Below are 21,596 nucleotides of genomic sequence, written 5' to 3' on the forward strand. Positions count from 1 at the left end.
TCCCCATTTCGAAAATAGTCTGTGCACCTTCCAATCAAAGGGCATAACCTCACATTTTCCCACATCATATTCCATCAGCCACTTCTTTGCCCATTCCCCTAGCCTGTCCAAGTCCTTTTGCAGCCTCCTCCTTCCTCAACACTACCTTCTCTCCACTTATCTTTGTGTCATCTGCAAATTAGCAACAATGCTTTCAGTTCCTTCATCCAAATTGTTAAGATATAGAGTGCATAGTTGTGACCTCAATACTGACCCCTCCTGAAGTTCACTAGTCATTGGTTGTCATCCTGAAAAAGATCCCTTTATGACTCTCTGACTTCTGCCAATTGGCCAATCCTCTATCCATGCCAGTGCTTTGCCCCTCACACCATAGGCTCAGAACATCACTGGGACATATGTACCAAACAACCTCACCACCCTGTGACTGACCACTTCAACTCCCCTTCCCACTCCACCAAGGACATGCAAGCCCCTGGGACTTCTCCATCGTCAAATCCAAACCACCTGACGCCTGGAGGAAGAACACCTCATCTTCCGCCTTGGGACCCTTCAATCACACAGGATCAACATCGACTTCACCAGTTTCCTCAGCTCCCCTCCCCTCACTTCATCTCAGATCCAATCCTCCAATTTAGCACTGCCCCTTTGACCTGTCCTACCTGTCCCCTCTCCTTGCCACCTATCCACCCCACCAACCTATCACCATCATCCCCCACTTGCATCTACTTATCACCTTCCCAGCTACCTCTCTCCCACTCCAAACCCACCCTCCTATTTATCTCTCGCTCCCCCTTAACCACCCCCCCACCCACATTCCTGATGAAGAGCTTATGTCCGAAATGTTGCCTGTCCTGCTCCTCAGATGCTGCCTGACCTGCTATGCTTTTCCAGCATCTGCAGTCCTCACTTTTTCTCTTATCCTATTGAACAGCCTAGGTGTGGCACCTTGTAAAATGCCTTCTGGAAATCCAAAGACATCATGTCCACTGGCTCTCCTCGGTCTAATTTCGTCATAACTTCCATAAAGAGTTTTAACAGATTTGTCAGGCATGACCTCCCCATATGAAGCTGTTCTGACTTTGTCCTATTCTACCTTACACTTCCAAGTACTCCTCAATCTCATCCTTAATAATGAACTCTAAAATCTTACCAACAATCAGCCTATTGTTTCTTATCTTCTGCCTCCCTCCCTCTTAAACAGGGGTGTTATTACTGACATTTTCCAGTCCCTGACACCAGTGATTCCTGAAAGATCACCATCAATGCCTCTACTATCTCAGTTCTCTCCTTCAGAACCCTGTATTGTAATCCATTTGATTTGGGTGATTTTATCCACCTTCAGACCATTGAGCTTGCCCAGCATCTTCTCCTTAGTGATGACCACCGCACTCATCTCTGCGCTCAACTCTCTTGAAGATCTGGTATGCTGCTGGATATCTTCCCCTTTGAAAACTGATGGAAAATATCCAATCAGTTCCTCTGCCATTTCTTTGTTCCCTATTACTACTTCTCCAGCCTCATTTTCCAGTGGAGCAGGTGAATGGAAATTTCGAGCATGTGCCCTTCATCAGGCATTTAAGTACAACATCTTCAGTCCTACATTGACTGCTCTCCTTCCCATACTAAACCTATTACCTGCTGTGCCTGAAGTCAAAGCATGATTCAGGTGGAGCCTGTCCCACCAGAAGAGCTTCCTCCATCCCTAGTACTGATGCCTATATCTCATGCCCATTTCTCTCACACCAATCTTTGAGCCATGTATTTACTTTGATCTTGTTGACCCTGTGACAATTTGCTCATGGAGATTATTACCTTTTTGGTTCTGCTTTGTAATTGAGCCCCTAGCTGCTAATATTCCCTCAACAGAACCTTGTTCCTCTTTTTATTGATACCAATGTGGATCATGACAACTAGATTTTACCCCTCCAGTTCCAAGTTCCTCTGCAATCCAGATGAAATATCTTGAACTAGGCCACCAGGCCGGCAACACAGCTTTGAGGACTCTCGATCCTGGCCACGAAGAACAGTGTTTATTCCTCTGATGATCCTATCCCCAGTTACAACTGTATTTCTCTTCTCGCCCATCTCTTGTTCAGCTCCTTGTACCACAGTACAATGGTCTTTTTGCTCAACCCACTTGCAGCCTCCATTCTCATTGACACAGGGAGCAAGAATCTCTAACCAGTTAGACAAACTCAAGAACTAAGGCTCCTTGAATACTACTTCCCGGATTCCTCTACCTGCTTCATTCATTGTCACACCGTCCTGCCCAGAGGTAGTTAATCTAAGTGTTGTGACTGCCTCCTGAAACACAGCATAAATCGCCCCTTCCCCAATGTGTCACAGTGTTTGAAGCACAGACCCCAGCTCGTTAAGTCTGAGCTGGAGTTCTTCAATCAACCAACACTTGCTATAGATGTGGTCACCACGAACCACAATGGGGTCCATTAGCTCCCACACCATGACGATACAACACAATGTATGTCGCAGCATCTCTATTTTAATTAGGTGAGATTAAATTAGTTACAGTGTGGAAACAGGCCCTTCGGCCCAACAAGTTCACACCGACAAGCTGAAGCGCAACTCACCCAGATCCATTCACCTACATTTACCCCCTCACCTAACACTATGGGAAATTTAACATGGCCAACTCACCTAACCTGCACATTTTTTGGACTGTGGGAGGAAACCGGAGCACCCGGAGGAAACCCACACAGCCACGGGGAGAATGCCCAAACTCCACACAGTCAGTCGCCTGAGGCGGGAATTGAACCCGGGTCTCTGGTGCCGTGTGGCAGCAGTGCTAACCACTGTGCCGCCCACTTAGTTCTCAACTTTACTTTTAAACAATTTATATCAGTCTTTTAGTTTGTAACCTGTAAATATTTCTCCTACTTCTCTTCAATCTGAAAGTAACCCACAACAGAGAATCAAATTAGTTGTTATTATCAACAAATGAACTTAAAGTTTTGTGCTTGGTTGCTGATCCTGAGCTTGAATTTATCCTTTTTTCAAATAAAACCTCACAAACTATGAGCCAAAAAGAAGCAAGAAAAAAGCACCTCTTTGTCCCTCGGCACTGAATTCCCATGTCGTTCTCAAATTTCCCAAACCATATGTTCACTCAGGCTGCATCTCGCTCTGGATGTGATCTCACCTTCCTGATCATACAAAGCTTATACAAACTTTAATAATTACATGCCAAATATTATCATCATGCTTTTTGTTTTCGTTGGCATCTGGGATTATATTAATTTTTAAGGGTTAAAACTGTCACCATACAGCGCCAGGGGCCTGTGTTTAATTCCACCCTCAGGTGACTCTGTGGAGTTTGCACATTCTCCCTGTCTCTGTGTGGGCTTCCTCTGGGTGCTCCAGTTTCCTCCCATATTTCAAGGATGAGCAGCGTAGGTGGATTGGCCATTCTAAATTGCCAATAGCGTCCAGGAATGTACAGACTGGGTGGGTTGGCCATGGGAAATACAGGGTTACATAGATAGGGTAAGGGGGTTGCATCTGGGTGGGATGCCCTTCAGAGGGTCAGAGAGGACTTGATGGGTTCAATGGTCTGCTTCCACACTGTAGGGATTCTCTGATCTATGAAAATGGAATTATGTTGGGAAATAATTTGAGGAAGCATTCATCTTGAGTAAACTTCTTATGCACTGTGAAGCTGTTAAATCTGATTTCAGTGCTTATAACTACAGCATATATATCTACTTATATGCACATACACATTTTACATGGGTTTATTGAGTAACAATATCAAATGCCCAATGAACAGGAATCAGTTTCTCATGATCCATGTTTCTACATCTAAAGTAGCAATTTTATTTACTAGTGTTTTCCCGAGGGTATAATTCAAAGCTTATAAAATAAGTTTTTATGCAGTAAATTTTACCAGAAAATTAACATATAACTCGTCATGTACATAAAAATCAATCCTGAGCAGTGTTTCATTAACAAATGAATTTAAGTGAGTAGCATGCATCTCAATAAGAATGGTTCATAGATAATAAGACTTGGACAGTTCTAATACAGACTAAGACATAAACCTTGTGCCAAATACACTTTGTTGGTCACCTTTTCTTAAACAGTTTCAAAAAGTACAGAAGTATTAAAAATTATCTTTGGTTATGTTATCAAAGAATGAGATATTTAAGTGTTGAGCCTTAAAGACTACATTATAATCTTGAAGACAAAATCAAAATGTTGGATCTTCAGGTGAGAATATATTGTGGGTGTGATTGGAGCTCTCTAGAATTGCATAATCAGAAGTATTTTCTTAACAGTTGAAGAGGATTTTCAATGAGTATGCACAGCAGCAGTCCTAGAATGTGTGCCAGAATTGTGTGACCTATGAAGAGGTAAAGCTGGGAAAAGAGAAGAGATAAAAATTTTTGGCCATAAATATTGAATAATTAGACATACCATTTGAAGAAAAGACTCTCTCAACAAGTTAATGTCTGCATATTGTGTTGATTATTAAGTTGGAAATTCATTCAGCACCATGCCAACTCTGTCATTGTAATTTTACTGGAAGAACAGTGAAAATCCTGATTGCAAACACTATAATGATGAACATACAGCTCTGAGGACATTCATGATACAAAATATTAGAAAAAAAAACTATTAACCATGCATTACATAACACTGAGGGTCATAGATCTAGAATGATGTATGTTTTCAAAACTTCAAGTTTCTATAATCTTGTAATTCTGGAGTAAGGTTCCTCATTCAAAATTGTACCGGTTTTAAAAACAATTTTGTATCTCTAAGCAACCACAAAATGCATGCATCAACTCGCATTTACTTACACATCATAGTAAACAAACCAACTGTCAATCAGCACAATATGACAGCATTTTAAAATATTTTTAAGCCAACATTTTCTTTAAATAACATCTCTTGCTATATATGAGTGCTAACGTGAGACATTTTGAATATAACTGAAAGTGGGTTCATGAAAAACATTTCAAATCAAAATGTCAACTCAGCTTCTGTGAGTAACCTGCTTTTAAGTTACTGAAAATTACTTTCAAAAAAGTATGAGACTACATTCTATTTACACGAGGGAACTATGGGTCATTCACTTCATTTTAAAATCAAATTATTCAAAACATACCTTCTGCCAAAAGTTCCAACTTCAAATCTTTGAAAAGTTTCAGAAGATGAAGATGAAGTTGCAATGGCAGTGTAATTAGGGGAAATTGCCATCGGTAATTAGTGCACCTCAGGAGGGTCACTAATTTGGTGGGTAGTACAATAACTTTACAGCTAGTGCTCAAGACTGTGAAAAGGCAAGTTGCACTGAATGCAGTTTGAATTGTAAATTCCCTAATCCTTTGCATTGTTTACACTAATGTCAGGGAAAACCAACAGTCCAGATCCAGATTTGTCAGGGATTTATTATAATCTTTATGCGCTTTTCTTTAATTGCTTAGAAATGAATCGTTTTAAACAATCAAAAGAATGATCATTGTTTCAATTAATATTATTGTAAGACAGTCTAAATTGTATGATCTTTTACATTGAGAGGGTTATAGGTTAACAGATTATTGCTCTCACCCAATCTACATGTACTTTATTGTCAGGAATATTCGCTGTAAGTAAATAAGGTGCATTTGTATAGCACCTCTCACAACCTCAGAATGTCTCAAACTGCTTTACAGTCAACAAAGTACTTTTGAAACATAGCCACTGTTGTAATTTATGCCCAGCAAGGGTCCACAAGCACCAAGAAGTTCAATCTGGTTTTAGTTGCAGTGAATGGTGAATATGTGCTGGCCAGTGCATCAGGAAAACTCCCAATTTGTTTGCCAAATTAATTTGTGAGATCTTTTAGATCTAATGGGGGCTCAGTTTAATGAAGGCAGCAACTCAAGCATTGCAGTATTGGCTCTCCGAAGTGCAGCACTCCCTCCATAGAGACCCTCTGACAGTGTAGCACTCACTCAGCACTGATCCTCTGACAGTGCAGCACTCCCTCAGTACTGATCTTCTGACATTTCAGCAATCCCTCAGTACCGACTCTCCGACAGTGCAGCACTCCCTCAGATCTGGCTCTCGGACAGTGCAGCACTCCCTCAGTAATGACCCGTTGACAGTGCAGCACTCTCTCAGTACTGATCCTCCGAAAGTGCAGCACTCCCTCATTACTGACCCTCTGACAGTGCTGTGCACCCTCAGTGCTGACCCTTCGACAGGGCAGCACTCCCTTAGTACTGATGCTTTGACAGTGCCACAAGCCCTCAGTACTCACCGTCAGACAGTGCAGTAATCCCATAGTGCTGACCCTCCAACAGTCCAGCACTCCCTCAGTATTACACCTCCAACTGTGCAACATTCGCTTAGTACTGACTTTCTGACAGTGCAGCACTCCCTCAGTACTGACCCTATGACAGTGCAGCACTTCCTCAGTACCGACCCTCCTTCAGTACTGATCCTCTGACAGTGCAGCACGCCCTCAGGACTGACCTTCTGACATTGCGGCACTCCCTCAATACCGACTCCAGACAGTGCAGCACTCCCTCAGTACTGACTCTCCGATAGTGCACCACTCCCTTAGTACTGACCTTCTGACAGTGCAGCATTCCCTCAGTACAGATCTTCCAACATGCGGCAATTCTTCAGTACTGACTCGCTGACAGTGCAGCACTCCCTCATTACTGACCCTCCGACATTGCTGCACTCTCTCAGTACTGATTCTCCGACAGTGCAGCACTCCCTCAGTACTGACCCTCCAACAGTGCAGCAAACCCTCAATACTGACACTCTGACAGTGCGGCACTCCCACAGTACTAACCATCTGACTTTACACCACTCCCTAAGTACTGACCCTCCAACCATGCAGCAATCACTTAGTACTGCACCTCTGACAATGCAGCATTCCCTCAGTACTGACCCTCCAACATTGCTGCACTCCCTCAGTACTGATTCTCCCACAGTGCAGCACTCCCTCAGTACTGACCCTTGCAAGTGCAACACTCGCTTAGTACTGACCCCCTGACAGTGGAGCACTGTCTCAGTAGTGAACATCAGACATTGTGGCAGTCCCTTTGTACTGACTCTACAACAAGTGGGCGGCACGGTGGCCCAGTGGTTAGCACTGCTGCCTCGCAGCGCCAGAGACCCGGGTTCAATTCCCGACTCAGGCGACTGACTGTGTGGAGTTTGCACATTCTCCCCGTGTCTGCGTGGGTTTCCTCCGGGTGCTCCGGTTTCCTCCCACAGTCCAAAGATGTGCAGGTCAGGTGAATTGGCCATACTAAATTGCCCATAGTGTTAGGTAAGGGGTAAATGTAGGGGTATGGGTGGGTTGCGCTTCAGTGGGTCGGTGTGGACTTGTTGGGCTGAAGGGCCTGTTTCCACACTGTAATGTAATCTAATCTAATGCGGCACTCCCTCAGTAGTGAGTCTCCAACAGTGCAGGTCACCCCCACTACTGATACTCAACAGTGCAGAATTCCCACAGCACAGGCGCTCCTACAGTGCAGCACTCCCTCAGTACTGACCCTCTGACAGTGCAGCACTCCCTCAGTATTGAATCACCAATAGTGCACCACTCCCTCAGTACTGACTCTTCAACAGTGCAGCACTCCCTCAGAACTGAGTCTCTGACAGTGCAACACTACCTAAGTACTGACCCTCTGGCATTGCAGCACTCCATCAGTACTGACCCTCTGACAGTGCAGCACTCCCTCAGTACTGACTCAAGACAGTGCAGCACTCCCCTCAGTACTGACTCTCTGACAGTGCAGTGCTCCCTCAATACTGACCCTCTGACAGTGCGGGTCTCCCACATTACTGACTCTCTGATGTTGCAGCACTCCCTCAGAGCTGATCCTCCGACAGTGCGGCATACCCTCAGTACTTACCCTCCAATGGTACAGCACTTTCTCAGTAATGATTCCCCGACAATGCAGCACTCCCACAGTACTGACCCTCTGAAACTGTGTCACTCTCTCAGTACTGACACTCTGAAAGTTTGGCACTCCATGAATATTGACCTTCTGAAAGTGTGGCACTCCCACAATACTGCATCTCCAACATTGCAACATTCAATCCTGACCCTCCAACAGTGCAGTACTCTTTCAGTACAGACTCACCGACAGTGCAGCACTCCCTCAGTACCGACCCTCTGAAAGTGTGGCACTCCCTCAGTTCTGACCCTCCAACAGTGCAGCATTCCCTTGGTGCTGACCCTTCGACAGTGCTGCACTCCCTCAGTACTGACCCTCTGACAGTACAGCACTTTCTCAGTACTGACTCCCTGATAGTATTGCACTCTCTCAGTACTGATCCTTTGAAAGTGTGGCAGTCCCTTAGTACAGACCTTCTGACAGTGTAGCACTCTCTCGGTATTGACTCTCCGACATTGCAGTACTCTTTCAGTATTGACCCTCTCAAACAGTGGGATAAAGTGAGGACTGCAGATGCTCGAGATCAGAGCTGAAAAATGTGTTGCTGGAAAAGCGCAGCAGGTCAGGCAGCATCCAAGGAGCAGGAGAATTGACATTTCGGGCAAAAGCCCTTCATCAGGAATACAGAGGGTCCTCTCAAACAGTCACAGATTTCAAAATGATGGAATAGGGCTCTGAGCCAGAAGTCGTCCACTCCATTCGTTTCATGACTTCTTTTTTCCTTTCTTGTTTTTTCCCTTTCTACTTACCACTGTTCCTCAGAAGGCATCAGTGGTAGCGAGTTGAGGCCCAATGTGAATTCCAATTGAAGCCAGTCAAAATGGCAGCAGTGTAGCAGTATGTGTGGGACTGAGCCCAGGTGGCCAGAGATCAGCTGCTCTTTCTGCTGTTACCTTTTTCTTTTCTCTGCTTTTTTTAAAAAAAAACTTTAACCTTACTTATTTTCCAGGGAGAGCTTGGGAAACATCAAAGTGTCCAATGTGACGGAGGCAAGGTTTGGTGGAGGGAGGCGAGTTTGGGCCCAGTGCAGATCCCAGCAGTTTCAGTGATGGCTGAATTGCCAAGTTCAATCCCAGTACAGACTCAATTTGGTGGCATCAGTCGGGGAAAGATGGCGTTGAAGAAAGGCGCCATGGTTCTGCGGCTGCAGAGCTCGAGGTTTGCTGGCTGTTTCATGTTGACGATGGTCTCAGTGTCGGGATGAAGAGCCCAGATGCAGGCCTATGGCACTTGAGAAGGACTGTAATGTTGAACTTTTCATTTTATTTCTTAACTTTTCTACTTTGTAGCTGAGAGTTTGTGCATAAGTACCTTTGTATCTCAGATGGTGCCGGAGAATGGTGACTTTGTGCAATTTTCACTGTACTCCTCTATCCCTGTAGTTGATTTTACATGACAATAAATTCTAATTCTAATTTTAATTATAAATTAATTACTCAATATTCCATGCTCTTTACACTTCATTGTAATATTTCTAGTTTGAAAACTAAAAGGTAGAAACATCACCTGTATCAACCAAATACTTAAATAGATATTTTTAAGAACTAGAAAAGGAAAACACTGGAGACTGAAACAGAAGCTGAAGACCTTACTTTACTTTAAAGGTTAGAAATGTTCACCAGTCCTATTCACCTATTAACTTCTTTTCCTGCACTTTCTTCAGGCTTTCGTTTGTGACCTCACTCTATCACTGGTCTCACTGCACATCAACCACACTTTTCCTAATCTCCCACTCACCTCTCACCCTGAAGAGTTTACTTCTTGCAGTAAACTCTTGTTAAAGTATCTGTCTCCCTGTTTCCACTTTGAGCCAATATTTCCAACAATACAATCAGTATACTCACTCCACCTTTGTCTTGCTCTGCTGCAGTCTCATACTGACTGTCCTTGAATATTCCTGATATTAAATCAAGGGAAATTCTTGGATTACTCACCATGTTGATGTCTGTATAATGCAGGAGTGTCTCCTGAAGCCCATTATAAATACTTATGACAGCAGGATGTATGAGAAAACAGGCATAACTGAGATTGGCGAGTGGGATCCATAGCTTGCTGGATAACAAACTTTGAATAAAACCTAAGGGGAAAATTAATAGAAAATTCAGTTAGAAAGCTTATTAGAATTTAGTCAAGGGTTTCAGTGGATATTAGACTACCAATTACACATACTGATTTTCATTCCTTATTGAAACATGCATTATATTTCCAAATTGAAATAAAGTTGCCAGTCACAGAGCAACACTCTCATCAGAGAGGGAGAACTGGTGGTGGTTCAACCTGAGGGTCATCACACTTCAGACGAGGGGCAAGGTTGAGAAGGAGTGTCCTTCATGGTAACTTTAGCTAGTTGCAGGAACGGAATCCACACTGTTGGCATCACTCTGCATTGCAAACTAGTTGTTCAGCCAACTCAGCTAACTTTCAGGTGAAGTGATGAAAGGGCAGTGCTCTAAAAACTTGTGAATTCAAATAAACCTGTTGGACTATAACCTGGTGTTGTGTGACTTTTGACCTTGTCCACCCCAATCCAACACCAGCACGTTCACATCATGATCTGATAATGGCCTCAAACCCACATTCCCACCCATTCCTGATGACTACTGATTCCCTCGTTAATCGATGCAAGATGAGATTGAAGTTAAACCATTCAGAATATTTGACAATATGAGACTTTTATTTTTCATTTCTTCTACCTTATATTTTCTTTCCCCTTCTTCTGTTTTGCTGACCCTTCTTGAAACCCAATTTTGTAATGTCAATAGCCCTCTGCTGAGGCAGTGCTCCCTGTCTTTTATTCTTTATGGGAATGTCCATACCTATTGGCTATGCACACAGTATATTTTCCAGCTGATGTAACAGTTTGGCAGTCAGAAGCAAAAGCACTTGTCCATATTGTTTCGCTTCCCATGCTCAGGCCCTGGTTCTCAGCTGATTTCTCCAATTGAGACAATTCATTTTGCCAACACCAGGAATCCCAGGAGCAAGATTTAGTGAGGGGGCTTGGAACTGGCCTCGTTTCTCTTGGTCGTGCCTCCAATCATGCAGATTTCTTTACCTTAATCTTGGTTGATTATCTGAAAGCCATTTTAGTCCTTTTTGGGAATTATCCACTTCCTTTTAACATGAGACTGTCCTTTAGTTTTATAGCCACTTCATGAATTCTTCACATCCACCTTAACAATACCCTCTTTTGAAAAAAATAAGAATCCAGCCATCCAGATTATGTGATTAAAGTAATTAAATGCTATCATCACCTTGAGAGTATGTATTTTGTATGTGTGCTATATATGAAAAATAAATAAAACCAAAGTCTGCAAGCGGGCATCAGAGCCGCCCCGCATTTGCCACGGGACTATGCCTACATCAGGAAACGATAAGAATTCATTTTTGTGTTTTAAACCCACAAAAACTCAGCAGCTGCCGGTCTGCCCACGTGACTGGGAGATAGGAGACAGAGGACAGATAGAATCCACACTAGACCAACATTACCTATGACTCATGGGCCAAAACTCTGGGATTAATTAAATATGGAAACCCATCTCCTAATCACATCAAGAAACTGACTGAAACACACATACCCATCGATACGGAGCCATTCTGACACAAAGGACAGGCATCCACCAGACAGGTACGGATAGACCAATACACACCAACACCCCAAGGGAACAAAGGGGGGTGCTAGCCCCTGCCCTCACAGAGAGAGACAAGCAGATAATACCTGGACCCGTTTTACATAAACTAATTAGCACCCTATTGTGCGTGCCCTGCAACTCTCCTGGGATGGCAGGAAACAGCCATTCGCACCTACTCCAGTGATGATGGGGAACCATTCATCCTCAAATCCCACACATCCTGACAACTAAAAGTATATAATATGAAGCTGCGCGCGGAAACAGCAGAGCAGCCGAGATTCGAACCTCGGTTGACCTCCGCCGGCGTTACTGCAGTAATAAACGTTACCGATTGTTGAACCGCACTCTGGGCTCGGACTGATATCATTTTATCCGCGCTAACAATTGGGGGCTTCTTCCTGGTTAACGACGGCTGCTGGATCCCTGCGACGGCACTGGGGGAGTATCTTTACTCTTTTACTTCTCGCATAAAAGTCTCCCAGTGCCCCGCAAGGGACTTCACTGCCGGCCGTTATCTGAACCTGTGAACAGAGTGAGTCCGGCAGTCGTGTAACGGTAGAGTACTCTTTAAAAGTGTGTGTGTGTGAGTGATCCTTCGCGGGTGGGTGATTGGGGTCGCGGAACACTAGTAAAAGTGTGCGTGATTATTATTGTCATTTATTGTCAATGTGCTACTGTGACTGACGGACTATCCTTGGACCGACGACTTTAGATACAAGACCCCGACAGATTGACCCTCCTGTTTAAAAACCGACCAAACAAGCCTTCCTGGTTGACCTCTGCAGTGGGAGTTAGGGGACCCCATTGTACGTTGAGCCTGGTTTGAGCGCTTTCTTTGCGTACGCGGTAGAGGCTGGGAGGTCTACGCGCGCTACAAGAAGAGAAGTCCTCCAAACCAGCCCGAGACGCGGGCCTTTGGGCCAACCGGTGGTTATACACTCTGCCCATTGACCTCGCGGTCCCGAGGTATTGGCCTCTGTAGGATCAGGCGCGGTTAGGTCTGACTCCCCCCCCCCCCTTGCACTCGGGCCCCTGGTTCACGCCCAGTATTTGTGGGGTACACACGGCCGCTGAACATCAGGCGGTGAGAGAGAGACTCACGAAAACCCGGGGTTGCGCGCTCGGAAATCGCCACGCGCCCCATATGTAACTATTCCCCCCCTGCCCAGGTTGATCCGCGGGGCTAGGGTTCGACTTGAAGGGGGTGGACTCCCCGGCTGGAAGATTAATAAGCCAGTGCCAGCGACATCCCTAGCAAGCCTGCTAGCTTTATTTTAAATTAGCTTCTGTTAAGTTGCACCCGCTGCGCCCCTACCATGGGTGGGAGCGCGGCCAAAGACCTAGATTGGGGGCCAGAGGGTTCCCTTACCCGTTTTATAGCCGACAAGAATAAGACACTTATTAAGGCTATGCTTCGCTCAGGCTGGGAGCCCGCTGACCCGCTGGATGTACAGCGCGAGTGGTGGGCCCGCCAGAAGAAAGATAGGTACACGTCAGGCTTGCTGGCAAGGTTCAGCTCTATGTCCAAGACAAGAAGCAGCAGGCCATGGATATACCAAGTCTGAATAGCTTTTTTTGTATCTGTAGTCATTTTAATGCAGTTCTCTTTGAGAAGTTATGAGGAAAAAAATTGCAAATTGACAAACAATTACTCTTTTGCTTCCCTCTGTCTCTTGTGCTTCCATCTCATATTCATTTATTTTACTATGACTATACCCATCTGAGCCTTCCTTTCATGTTGCACCGACATTTCAAATGTGTCACTCCATAAACTCTTCCTCCTTCTTTTACTACTATTGAACTCTATAGTTTAATTCTTTCTAAGGGTTTCAGACTTATTCAATGCCCATTCTTCAGCTTCCCTCATTTTGAACAAGTTATAGACATGCAAAATTCTGACATCCTATTTTTCAATTTGCTACTTTATCCCTGCTCAACTTTTCAAGTTTACTATTCTCCTATTCTAGGGGTCTTGACTGTTCACCTTGATCTCTCATTGAAAGAAAGTTATTGCAGTTTAGAATACTTACAGTGTGGAAACAGGCCCTTCGGCCCAACAAGTCTACACTGACCCTCCGAAGAGCGACCCTCCCATTTATCCCTTCACCTAACATTACGGGCAATTTAGCATGGCCAATTCACCTAACCTGCACATTTTTGGACTGTGGGAGGAAACCGGAGCACCCGGAGGAAACCCACACAGACACGGGGAGAATGCACAAATTCCACACAGTCAGTCGCCTGAGTCTGGAATTGAACCCGGGTCTCTGGTGCTGTGAGGCAGCAGTGCTAACCAGCGTGCCACCCACTTTTTTTTTAAGATTAGATTACTTACAGTGTGGAAACAGGCCCTTCGGCCCAATACGTCCACACCGACCCTCCAAAGAGCAACTCACCCAGACCAATTCCCCTACATTTACCCCTTCACCTAACAGGCAATTTAGCATGACCAATTCACCTGACCTGCACATCTTTGGACTGTGGGAGGAAACTGGAGCACCCGGAGGAAACCCACGCAGACACAGGGAGAATGTGCAAACTCCACACAGACAGTTGCCTGAGGCGGGAATTGAACCCGGGTCTCTGGCGCCGTGAGGCAGCAGTGCTAACCACTGTGCCACCATGCCACCCAATTTTGTTTAAGAATTGCAATTAAATAATACCTCTAATAAACTTGGAAAACAATTAAATGTTTACAAATGGTTTGATTGCACAGAACATGAAAATTATTGAAAAAAAGACATACTGACAAAGCTTTCTAACTTGCATTCATCAGGACATTTCACAAGAATACAAATTCCTAGGAAAAAAACAATATTCATAATGCAAGACATGAGATTGCTGATTGGCTGACAAGTAGACTCTGATTAGTAGAGGCATTGTCATGATGCACTCCAACCTTTTCAAAGCAACTTTGCTGATGGGTGCTGTAATGCAGTCTCAGAAGTTCAATGGGATGCAGTCTCAGCAGAAGAAATCAAACCAAAACAAATGCTCATATGTTCCAGGACGAGGTCTTTGAAAATGAAGAATTGGAAATGGCCAAATGGGAGACAAAGCTGTAATGACATTTGGTGACTCATTATCAGTATTTAGGTAGAATCGGTTTTGGCTGCATCAACCACTTAAAGTCCAGTCTGTCGGGTGTTAAACTACAGTATGACTGTCACTCAATAATCACCTCATGTTCATCCCAATTTTTGAGTCTGAGTTTTATATATATTCATATTCAGACATAATAGATCATCTAACTTTTCTAACCTTGTATAGTAAAGTTTAGCTTGTTCGAAACTGTGAAATCTCATTTTCATTCTCTACGTGCCTTTGTTTTCCATTTGTCCACTTTAACAAAAAAAAGTTTTTAGTCCTTAACAGGATTTTAGAATAAAAGTAACAGTCTCATCTGGGAGTGTGATTTAAGGAACTACTGCATCTAATTATTTTTGCATTACTCATGTTCCTGCAGGTGACAAGCTGTTAGAGTTCTTCACCTGCACTACAGAAGTCCCAATTTGCACACATCTTGGTGAAGTAGAAAAAAAGTGACTAAAACTGCCCCAATTATTAATTAAGTCATCCTGTCATTTTCTTTTAGTCTTCACATTATATACGTGGTTTATTGCGTACACACAAGTTCCATTCTTAACCATCTCAAAGAGTCCAAAACAGGATTTGACCTTAAAGCTGACATTAAAGGCTGCCAGCATTCAGTAGATGTTTGCACACACATGGAGTGCATCAAGCATTGCCTTGTTTCTAGGTGCAATCTGATTGTGACAGGTACCACATTCATACTCATTACTCAGTTCCCATTTAACAGTAAATGAGAATTTTTTTTAATAGGTCAGTTGACTAGAATATTTCTTATGAATTTAGGTTTCTTTTTTAGAAATGCATTAAAACTCTATTTTCTCAGAAAGCTACAAATGCAATAACATTGAATAAAATGATTCTGGTTTAACACTGTTCTCTGTCTTTCACTGGCCTGGTGATGGCTGGCAGTGTATACCTCACTGTTGATAGTTTGATCTCTGTAGTGAAAAATAGCAGAGTAGCCACCATTGTAAACTCTGTCAACTGTGGTAGATCGACTTCAGATTCTGATATAAACTGTGTAGCCTGCCAGGCTTCATGAAAAATTGTATTAGCACAAGGCCTTTCTAAAATCTATATGATGTAAACTTTAGGGCAGAAAAACAGGCACAATTGATTCTGTTACTTTATGTTCTACCTAGTATGAAGACAATCCACATAAAGTATAATGCTTTGGTTTTGGAAGGTTGCAACCACGATGGGAAGGAATTACTCTCAACACACCTGAACTAGGAAAACAAAAATCCCTAAGGTTCCTGCTCCGGACTGTGATTGAGTAACTCTTAGAAAGCTGTGTTACAACCCACAAGAGTTGATCAGTTGGGTAGGCACATTATCAGTCCAAATCCACAAAGCTAGCTGCAATTTAAATGTCTTCGGTCTTTCCGGTTTTTAAATGGAGGAAACTGTAGCCCATCCGAGATTGGATGTCAATCAGCCTTGTTTTAAACTCCCTTCACGTCGTTGCCCTGTTGTCACATTGTAACTTCCATCTAAATACACCTCCCTGAACTCTGCTTTTAATATGCTGATCCTATGCTTGAAAAGTATTTCCTTAAACCTTATGTGATTTTGCAACTTGCTTCGTAAATGTCAGTAAAACTTTATTTATTCTCAATCTACCCGACTTTGACTCTGGAACATTTCTTTCAATGTTTCCCCAGTTAAGCATTATATCAATGCAATCTGTTCCCAATACTATCAATCCCACTCAATATAGTTATCAGGAGGTGCATTAGTACGGTTCAAATGGACTCATTCTTGTTCCTTTGGAGAAAAGGCCTCTGCCAGATGCCCTTGCAGGGAATCACAGATGTTGTCCAGTGAATCAATAGAGAAAGTCTGAAGACATCTTTGAAAAACCTTTGACAATTGTAAAATGTTCCAAGGGCTGTCTGAAACTCACTGCTACTAAAGAATTATACCTCCATATCCTTCTTCACATGCAAGTATGATCCATCCAACCGCAGCAGCCCATGCAGATCTGTGTAGTGCCTGATACAGCACAGGAAGAACAGAGTAGGTTTCAGTTGAATCATCTAGAGCATAGCCTAATGCTATCACAGCAATCATGGTGCCCAGACAGCACAGCCAACCACCAACAACAGAAGCCTGGAAAAGAAAGTATTTCACTGTCATCAATGAGCAGTAATGATAATTTCCATTTAACATTAATCAGCACTCATTGGAACATTACAGAGAAAAGGAATGGACACTGAGCCTTTATGAGAATATTAGAGCAGGACACTGAAGGTTTGGTCATATGGAAGATTTCAGGAAAGCAGGTAGGGAGGTTGTGAGCTGGAAAAGTTTAAGGAAGATTTCCAGAAGTGGACTGAGATAGTTGAAGATTCTCGTGCTATTGCAGGAGCAGAGGGAGACGGCATATACAGAAAGCCAAAGTCAAGGATCCAAGTGTATACAGGGGTATGTTCAAACTGGAAAATGTTGCCAGGGCAACGATGTGCTGTTCTATAAATGAGGTATTTAAATATGATATATTGTGTGGAGCTTTCACAGGTCAGAGAGAATGTAAAGAATTGCTGAAGTCGGTCCTGTTTCCAACTATGTGGAATCTTGAATGGTGACTACTAGGATTCTAAATGGATCCCACTGTCAGCATATTACTACGTAACTTCTGAGTTACATTAATGGTTTAGGCTGCATGCCATGCTGGCCCATTTTTATCTACTTTGATTTGTGTAATTGTCTTTTTCAAGAAAATCATTAGGTGTGTGACCCAATAGAGGGAAGGTGATCGGATTTTGAGTGACTGGTGGAAGTTAAGGACATAAGAAAGGATAGCATTCCAAGATAATGATCACAGAGGATGGTGTTGGCAGCTTTAGCGATCTTGATGTTGTGACCATTATAGAAAGTATATGGACTGTGGGAGTAATATGTAATATTTGTAGCTGAATGAAGGTCAGAGGAGCAACGACCAAACAAGTATTGATATAATAACAAATGTATAGGTGATTGGACAAAATTGAAGTGTTACCCCCTATCCAATGACATGTTTTTAGTTATAAAATAAATTTTGTTAAATTGTGACTTTGCTGTTATATGCCTATATGTTTGTTTTGGGCAAAATAGTGATATCCAGGCAGCAAACTAACTGCTTGCAACATTTAGGGGGATTTACACAGGATGCCATGGCAATCAAGTTACTGCACCCCTGTGTTGTAATTGATGGAAGGGTGATTGGAGTATTGAGCCAAACCCTGAGACTGCATTCTCAAAACTGCTAGTCCACCTGCAATGTACACATCATATAACCACAAAGCTTTAGAATTTAACCATTTATAGGTCAGCTTTAAGTGAATATCCCAGTTCCTTACAAACAGATACATATTTTCAAGTTTTTACCACCACGCAACACAATACGTACCTTGGTTTTCAGCAAAGATGTTTCTCTGTGATGCAATAAAATGCCCAACATAATTCCAATTAAAAATGGACCATAGCGGCAATAAGGCTTTACGTAGTATTGTATGTTGTAAACCCCATATGTAAGCAGTCTGAAGACAAATATAAAATCATGTTTAGTAACAAAACTTAAATGAATTTTAAAACAATGTTATCAAATTAATTCTCAGCGGGAACATTCCGATTCATTTTGTTCAAAACTTTCAATGTCTTCATGCATGTGTGACTTCAAGATAGATCCTAATCCTCTTGTAACACTATTATAGTTTACTTTGCAGTAGTTTTCAAGATTTACACTTTCCATAACATTTTATTTCTTATTTACTGCATGAGGTGATTTCTTAGCCATCTCCTTTCAGGACTAAATAAATGGCCCAAGTTTCTTCTCACCTCGGGCTTACCATACAAAAAATTAGTGTCATAGATCTCCTTTGAATCCCATTTAAGGCTTGGCTCTCTCTGTCTCTCTCTCTTACCTTTATAACCAGAACAGCCATCAAGAGGTGATTCTATAGACTGTTTTAGGAACTAAAGTTTGGTGCAGCATTGATGGGGCTGCTTCAGAAATGGCCATATTCTGAGATTTTTGGGGGATTGTGCATCTGTCACAGGATGTCACCTCTAGAAGCTGCCCTCTTCTCCATCTTATATGGTCATTCAGTCATCTTACTTATCCCATCCTTCATCCCACCTTCAGGAAAATGACACCAGGCAGTTGTGCCTAGGAACTGGCTGACCAGTGACATAAAATTCTATACTTGCCCTTTACCATCCAGGCTTAAAAATTCAGCTCATTTGAGTAAACTAGAAAGCAGAAGCTCATATATGAGGTATACATCATGTGACTCCAAAATAGCCTCAAAAAGCAGTGGAAGCAGAGTCTTGAAAAACTTTTAACAATGAATAAGATAGATTTTTGAATACCAAGGGGGTGAAAGTTTACTTCTGAGAGGCAGGAATGTGATATGATCAGATCAGCTATGAACATTTGAATATGGAGCAGGTTAGAGGGCTGAATGTCCTTCACCTGTTCTTAATTTGTACACTTGTTCATTCATTTAACCCTGCTCTATGTTGACTATGACGTGAGATTGTTTCCTGGAAATGACTGTTGGTGATCTGAGTAGTTGAATGTTTCATACCCTTGAATGATATTCATCCTTCTGCTCCTTTATTGGACACATTAGCCAGGAGTTATCTCAGATCTGCTCCTACTTCCCAGGGATGGAAATCCCATTTATGGAGATCTGACAGTAGAACAGGAGCAGCTCTGACTAAAGTTTAGATTAGATTAAATTACTTACAGTGTGGAAACAGGCCCTTTGGCCCAACAAGTCCACACTGACCCTCCGAAAAGCAACCCACCCAGACCCATTCCCCTACATTTACCCCTTCCCTTAACACTATGGGCAGTTTAGCATGGTCAATTTACCTAACCTGCACATTTTTGGACTGTGGGAGGAAACCAGAGCACCCAGAGGGTGTCCACACAGACACATGGAGAATGTGCAAACCCCACACAGACAGTTGCCTGAGGCGGGAATGGAACCCAGATCTCTAGCACTGTGAGGTAGCAGTGCTAACCACTGCGCCACCGTGCCGCCCCAGCTTAAGAAGCAAACAGGATATCACTTCTATTAATAAATGTAGCAATGTCATGTAACCTCATCAAGCATTTAGTCCTTCAATATTTTGACAGTAACTTCTGGGTGTATATCGATCCAGGGTTAATGCCTAGATCTATAACAATATATTAGATTCAACACTTACCTGGAATCAAAGTGAAGTCCTATTGGCAGTTTGAAGAACCAGGATATCAAAGCAGTGACAATGAAACAAGTCAACAACAGAAATCCTGCAAGGGCAATCATTAACAACCTATTCCTAAAAACAGACAGAGAAGTTAATATTTCCAATCTTTAACATAAAAGGATCCTACTCAACTTGGTGAGCAATGGCAAAGACAGTTATTTTCCACCATGGATTGACACCATGAAGAAATTCTTCTAAGGTCAAGTCACCCAAAGTCTAATCAAGTTAACAAAGATAATTTTCTCAGACCCTCCCCCTGTATCAGCATCAAACCCCTCAGCTAGATTTTCAACCAATAGCCAAATATTTTAGTGAGATTCCATTTGAATATTAGAGATGTACAGCATGGAAACAAACCCTTTGGTCCAACCCGTCCATGCCGACCAGATATTCTTATGACTTCTTGAAGTAATTTAAAATTAGTGCCAAGCATTACTTAAGAATGGCTTGTTCATGAAAATGCATTTCAGAACTTCACAACAGAACTAATTGTGGCAAATCTTGTGTCCTCCCCCATCTTGAGTATTTAATGAAGAATAAAGATGGGTGAGTGAGATCCCACTGCCTTCCTAACTCCACTCCAAGATAACTCATGGATGATCTTCTAATGCTATTGCCAATTTTAACAGCTTAACAGCTCATTCTTCCATTGCTAGTATTAAACAAGCAGTGGGCAGGGTCTCACAGTCCCAAGAAAGGAGCAGAACTGGCCTGCCAGGTCCTGAGTGGTGCAAGTGGAAGTGAGGCATCCCAAAAGTAAGTGGCAGGGGAGATGCACTCTTGACTTACAAACCAACAGCCAGGACAGCTACTGCCTCTGCTGTTGTGGTTTGAAGTTTGTTTCCTGTCTTTCACTGTTTCATTTATGTAATCTGTGACCATAATGGCCAGAAGATCGGCCCAGGAACCATGGCCCCTGGTTTTTTAGAATCACTACAGTGTAGAAGCAAGTCATTTGGTCCATCGAGTCCACACCAAGTCCCTGAAGAGCACCACACTCAGACCCACCCCATCCCTGTAATACTGCATGTCCAATGACTAACTCACCCAGCCTGCACATCCTGGACACTATGGGCAATTCAGCTTCACCAATGCACCTAACCTGCACGTCTTGGACTGTGGGAGAAAACTGGGGCACCCAAAGGAAACTCACGCAGACATGGGAAGAAGCTGCAGACTCCACACAGACAATAGCCCAGGAGTGGAATCAAACCCAACCTGATGCTGTGAGGCAGCAGTGTTAACCACTGATCTAACTCTACTTGGCCACATATACTAATTTTGCCCATCCCCTTAATGGGCATTTTATAAGGACTCCATATGTATGAATCATTTTGCCTCCCTCTGACAAGTTATCTATAAAGCGGGAGATTGCCAGTGTTGAGTAAACAGAGCTCTGCAAAGTAACTGAAATCAACACTCCAGTATCTGAGGTGATGCTCAAAATCTATCAACCGAAAGGTGTCCAATCAGGAAAACAGGGAGCAAAAGGCAACAACCACTGGGCATTTAATGTTTTTCTTAAAACAGGAACAGTAAATCACTAAATAATAACACTTACTTGTAAAGAAGAAAGATGAAAACTGGTGTTGTGATGTAAAACTGGAAGTCATTTGCAAGGTACCATGTCCAACCCATGCACTGCAAACATAGTTTTTCTTGGTAAGTTATGTCATAATAAATCTGCAATGGTTTCTTTCATTTCACA

At 42.9% G+C, this 21,596-nt stretch overlaps 1 protein-coding gene across 1 annotated transcript in view; it reads right to left on the minus strand.

The window, feature by feature from the left end:
- Positions 1 to 3,851: 3,851 nt before the first annotated feature.
- Positions 3,852 to 21,596, minus strand: part of oacyl (O-acyltransferase like) — a 71,202-nt gene continuing 53,457 nt past the window's right edge. Inside the window, exons 11-16 of the mRNA XM_043680107.2 lie at positions 21,450 to 21,529; positions 19,847 to 19,960; positions 18,039 to 18,168; positions 16,573 to 16,759; positions 9,857 to 9,999; positions 3,852 to 4,373 (exon numbers count right to left, since the gene is read on the minus strand). Of these exons, the coding sequence (XP_043536042.2) occupies positions 4,272 to 4,373; positions 9,857 to 9,999; positions 16,573 to 16,759; positions 18,039 to 18,168; positions 19,847 to 19,960; positions 21,450 to 21,529 (756 nt within the window). The 3' untranslated portion in view covers positions 3,852 to 4,271. The remainder of the gene's footprint in view (positions 4,374 to 9,856; positions 10,000 to 16,572; positions 16,760 to 18,038; positions 18,169 to 19,846; positions 19,961 to 21,449; positions 21,530 to 21,596) is intronic.

This window comes from Chiloscyllium plagiosum, unplaced genomic scaffold (genome assembly GCF_037043375.1).
Source record: "Chiloscyllium plagiosum isolate Xiang-an unplaced genomic scaffold, Cpla_swu_hap1 HiC_scaffold_1, whole genome shotgun sequence".
NCBI classification, from domain to species: domain Eukaryota; kingdom Metazoa; phylum Chordata; class Chondrichthyes; order Orectolobiformes; family Hemiscylliidae; genus Chiloscyllium; species Chiloscyllium plagiosum.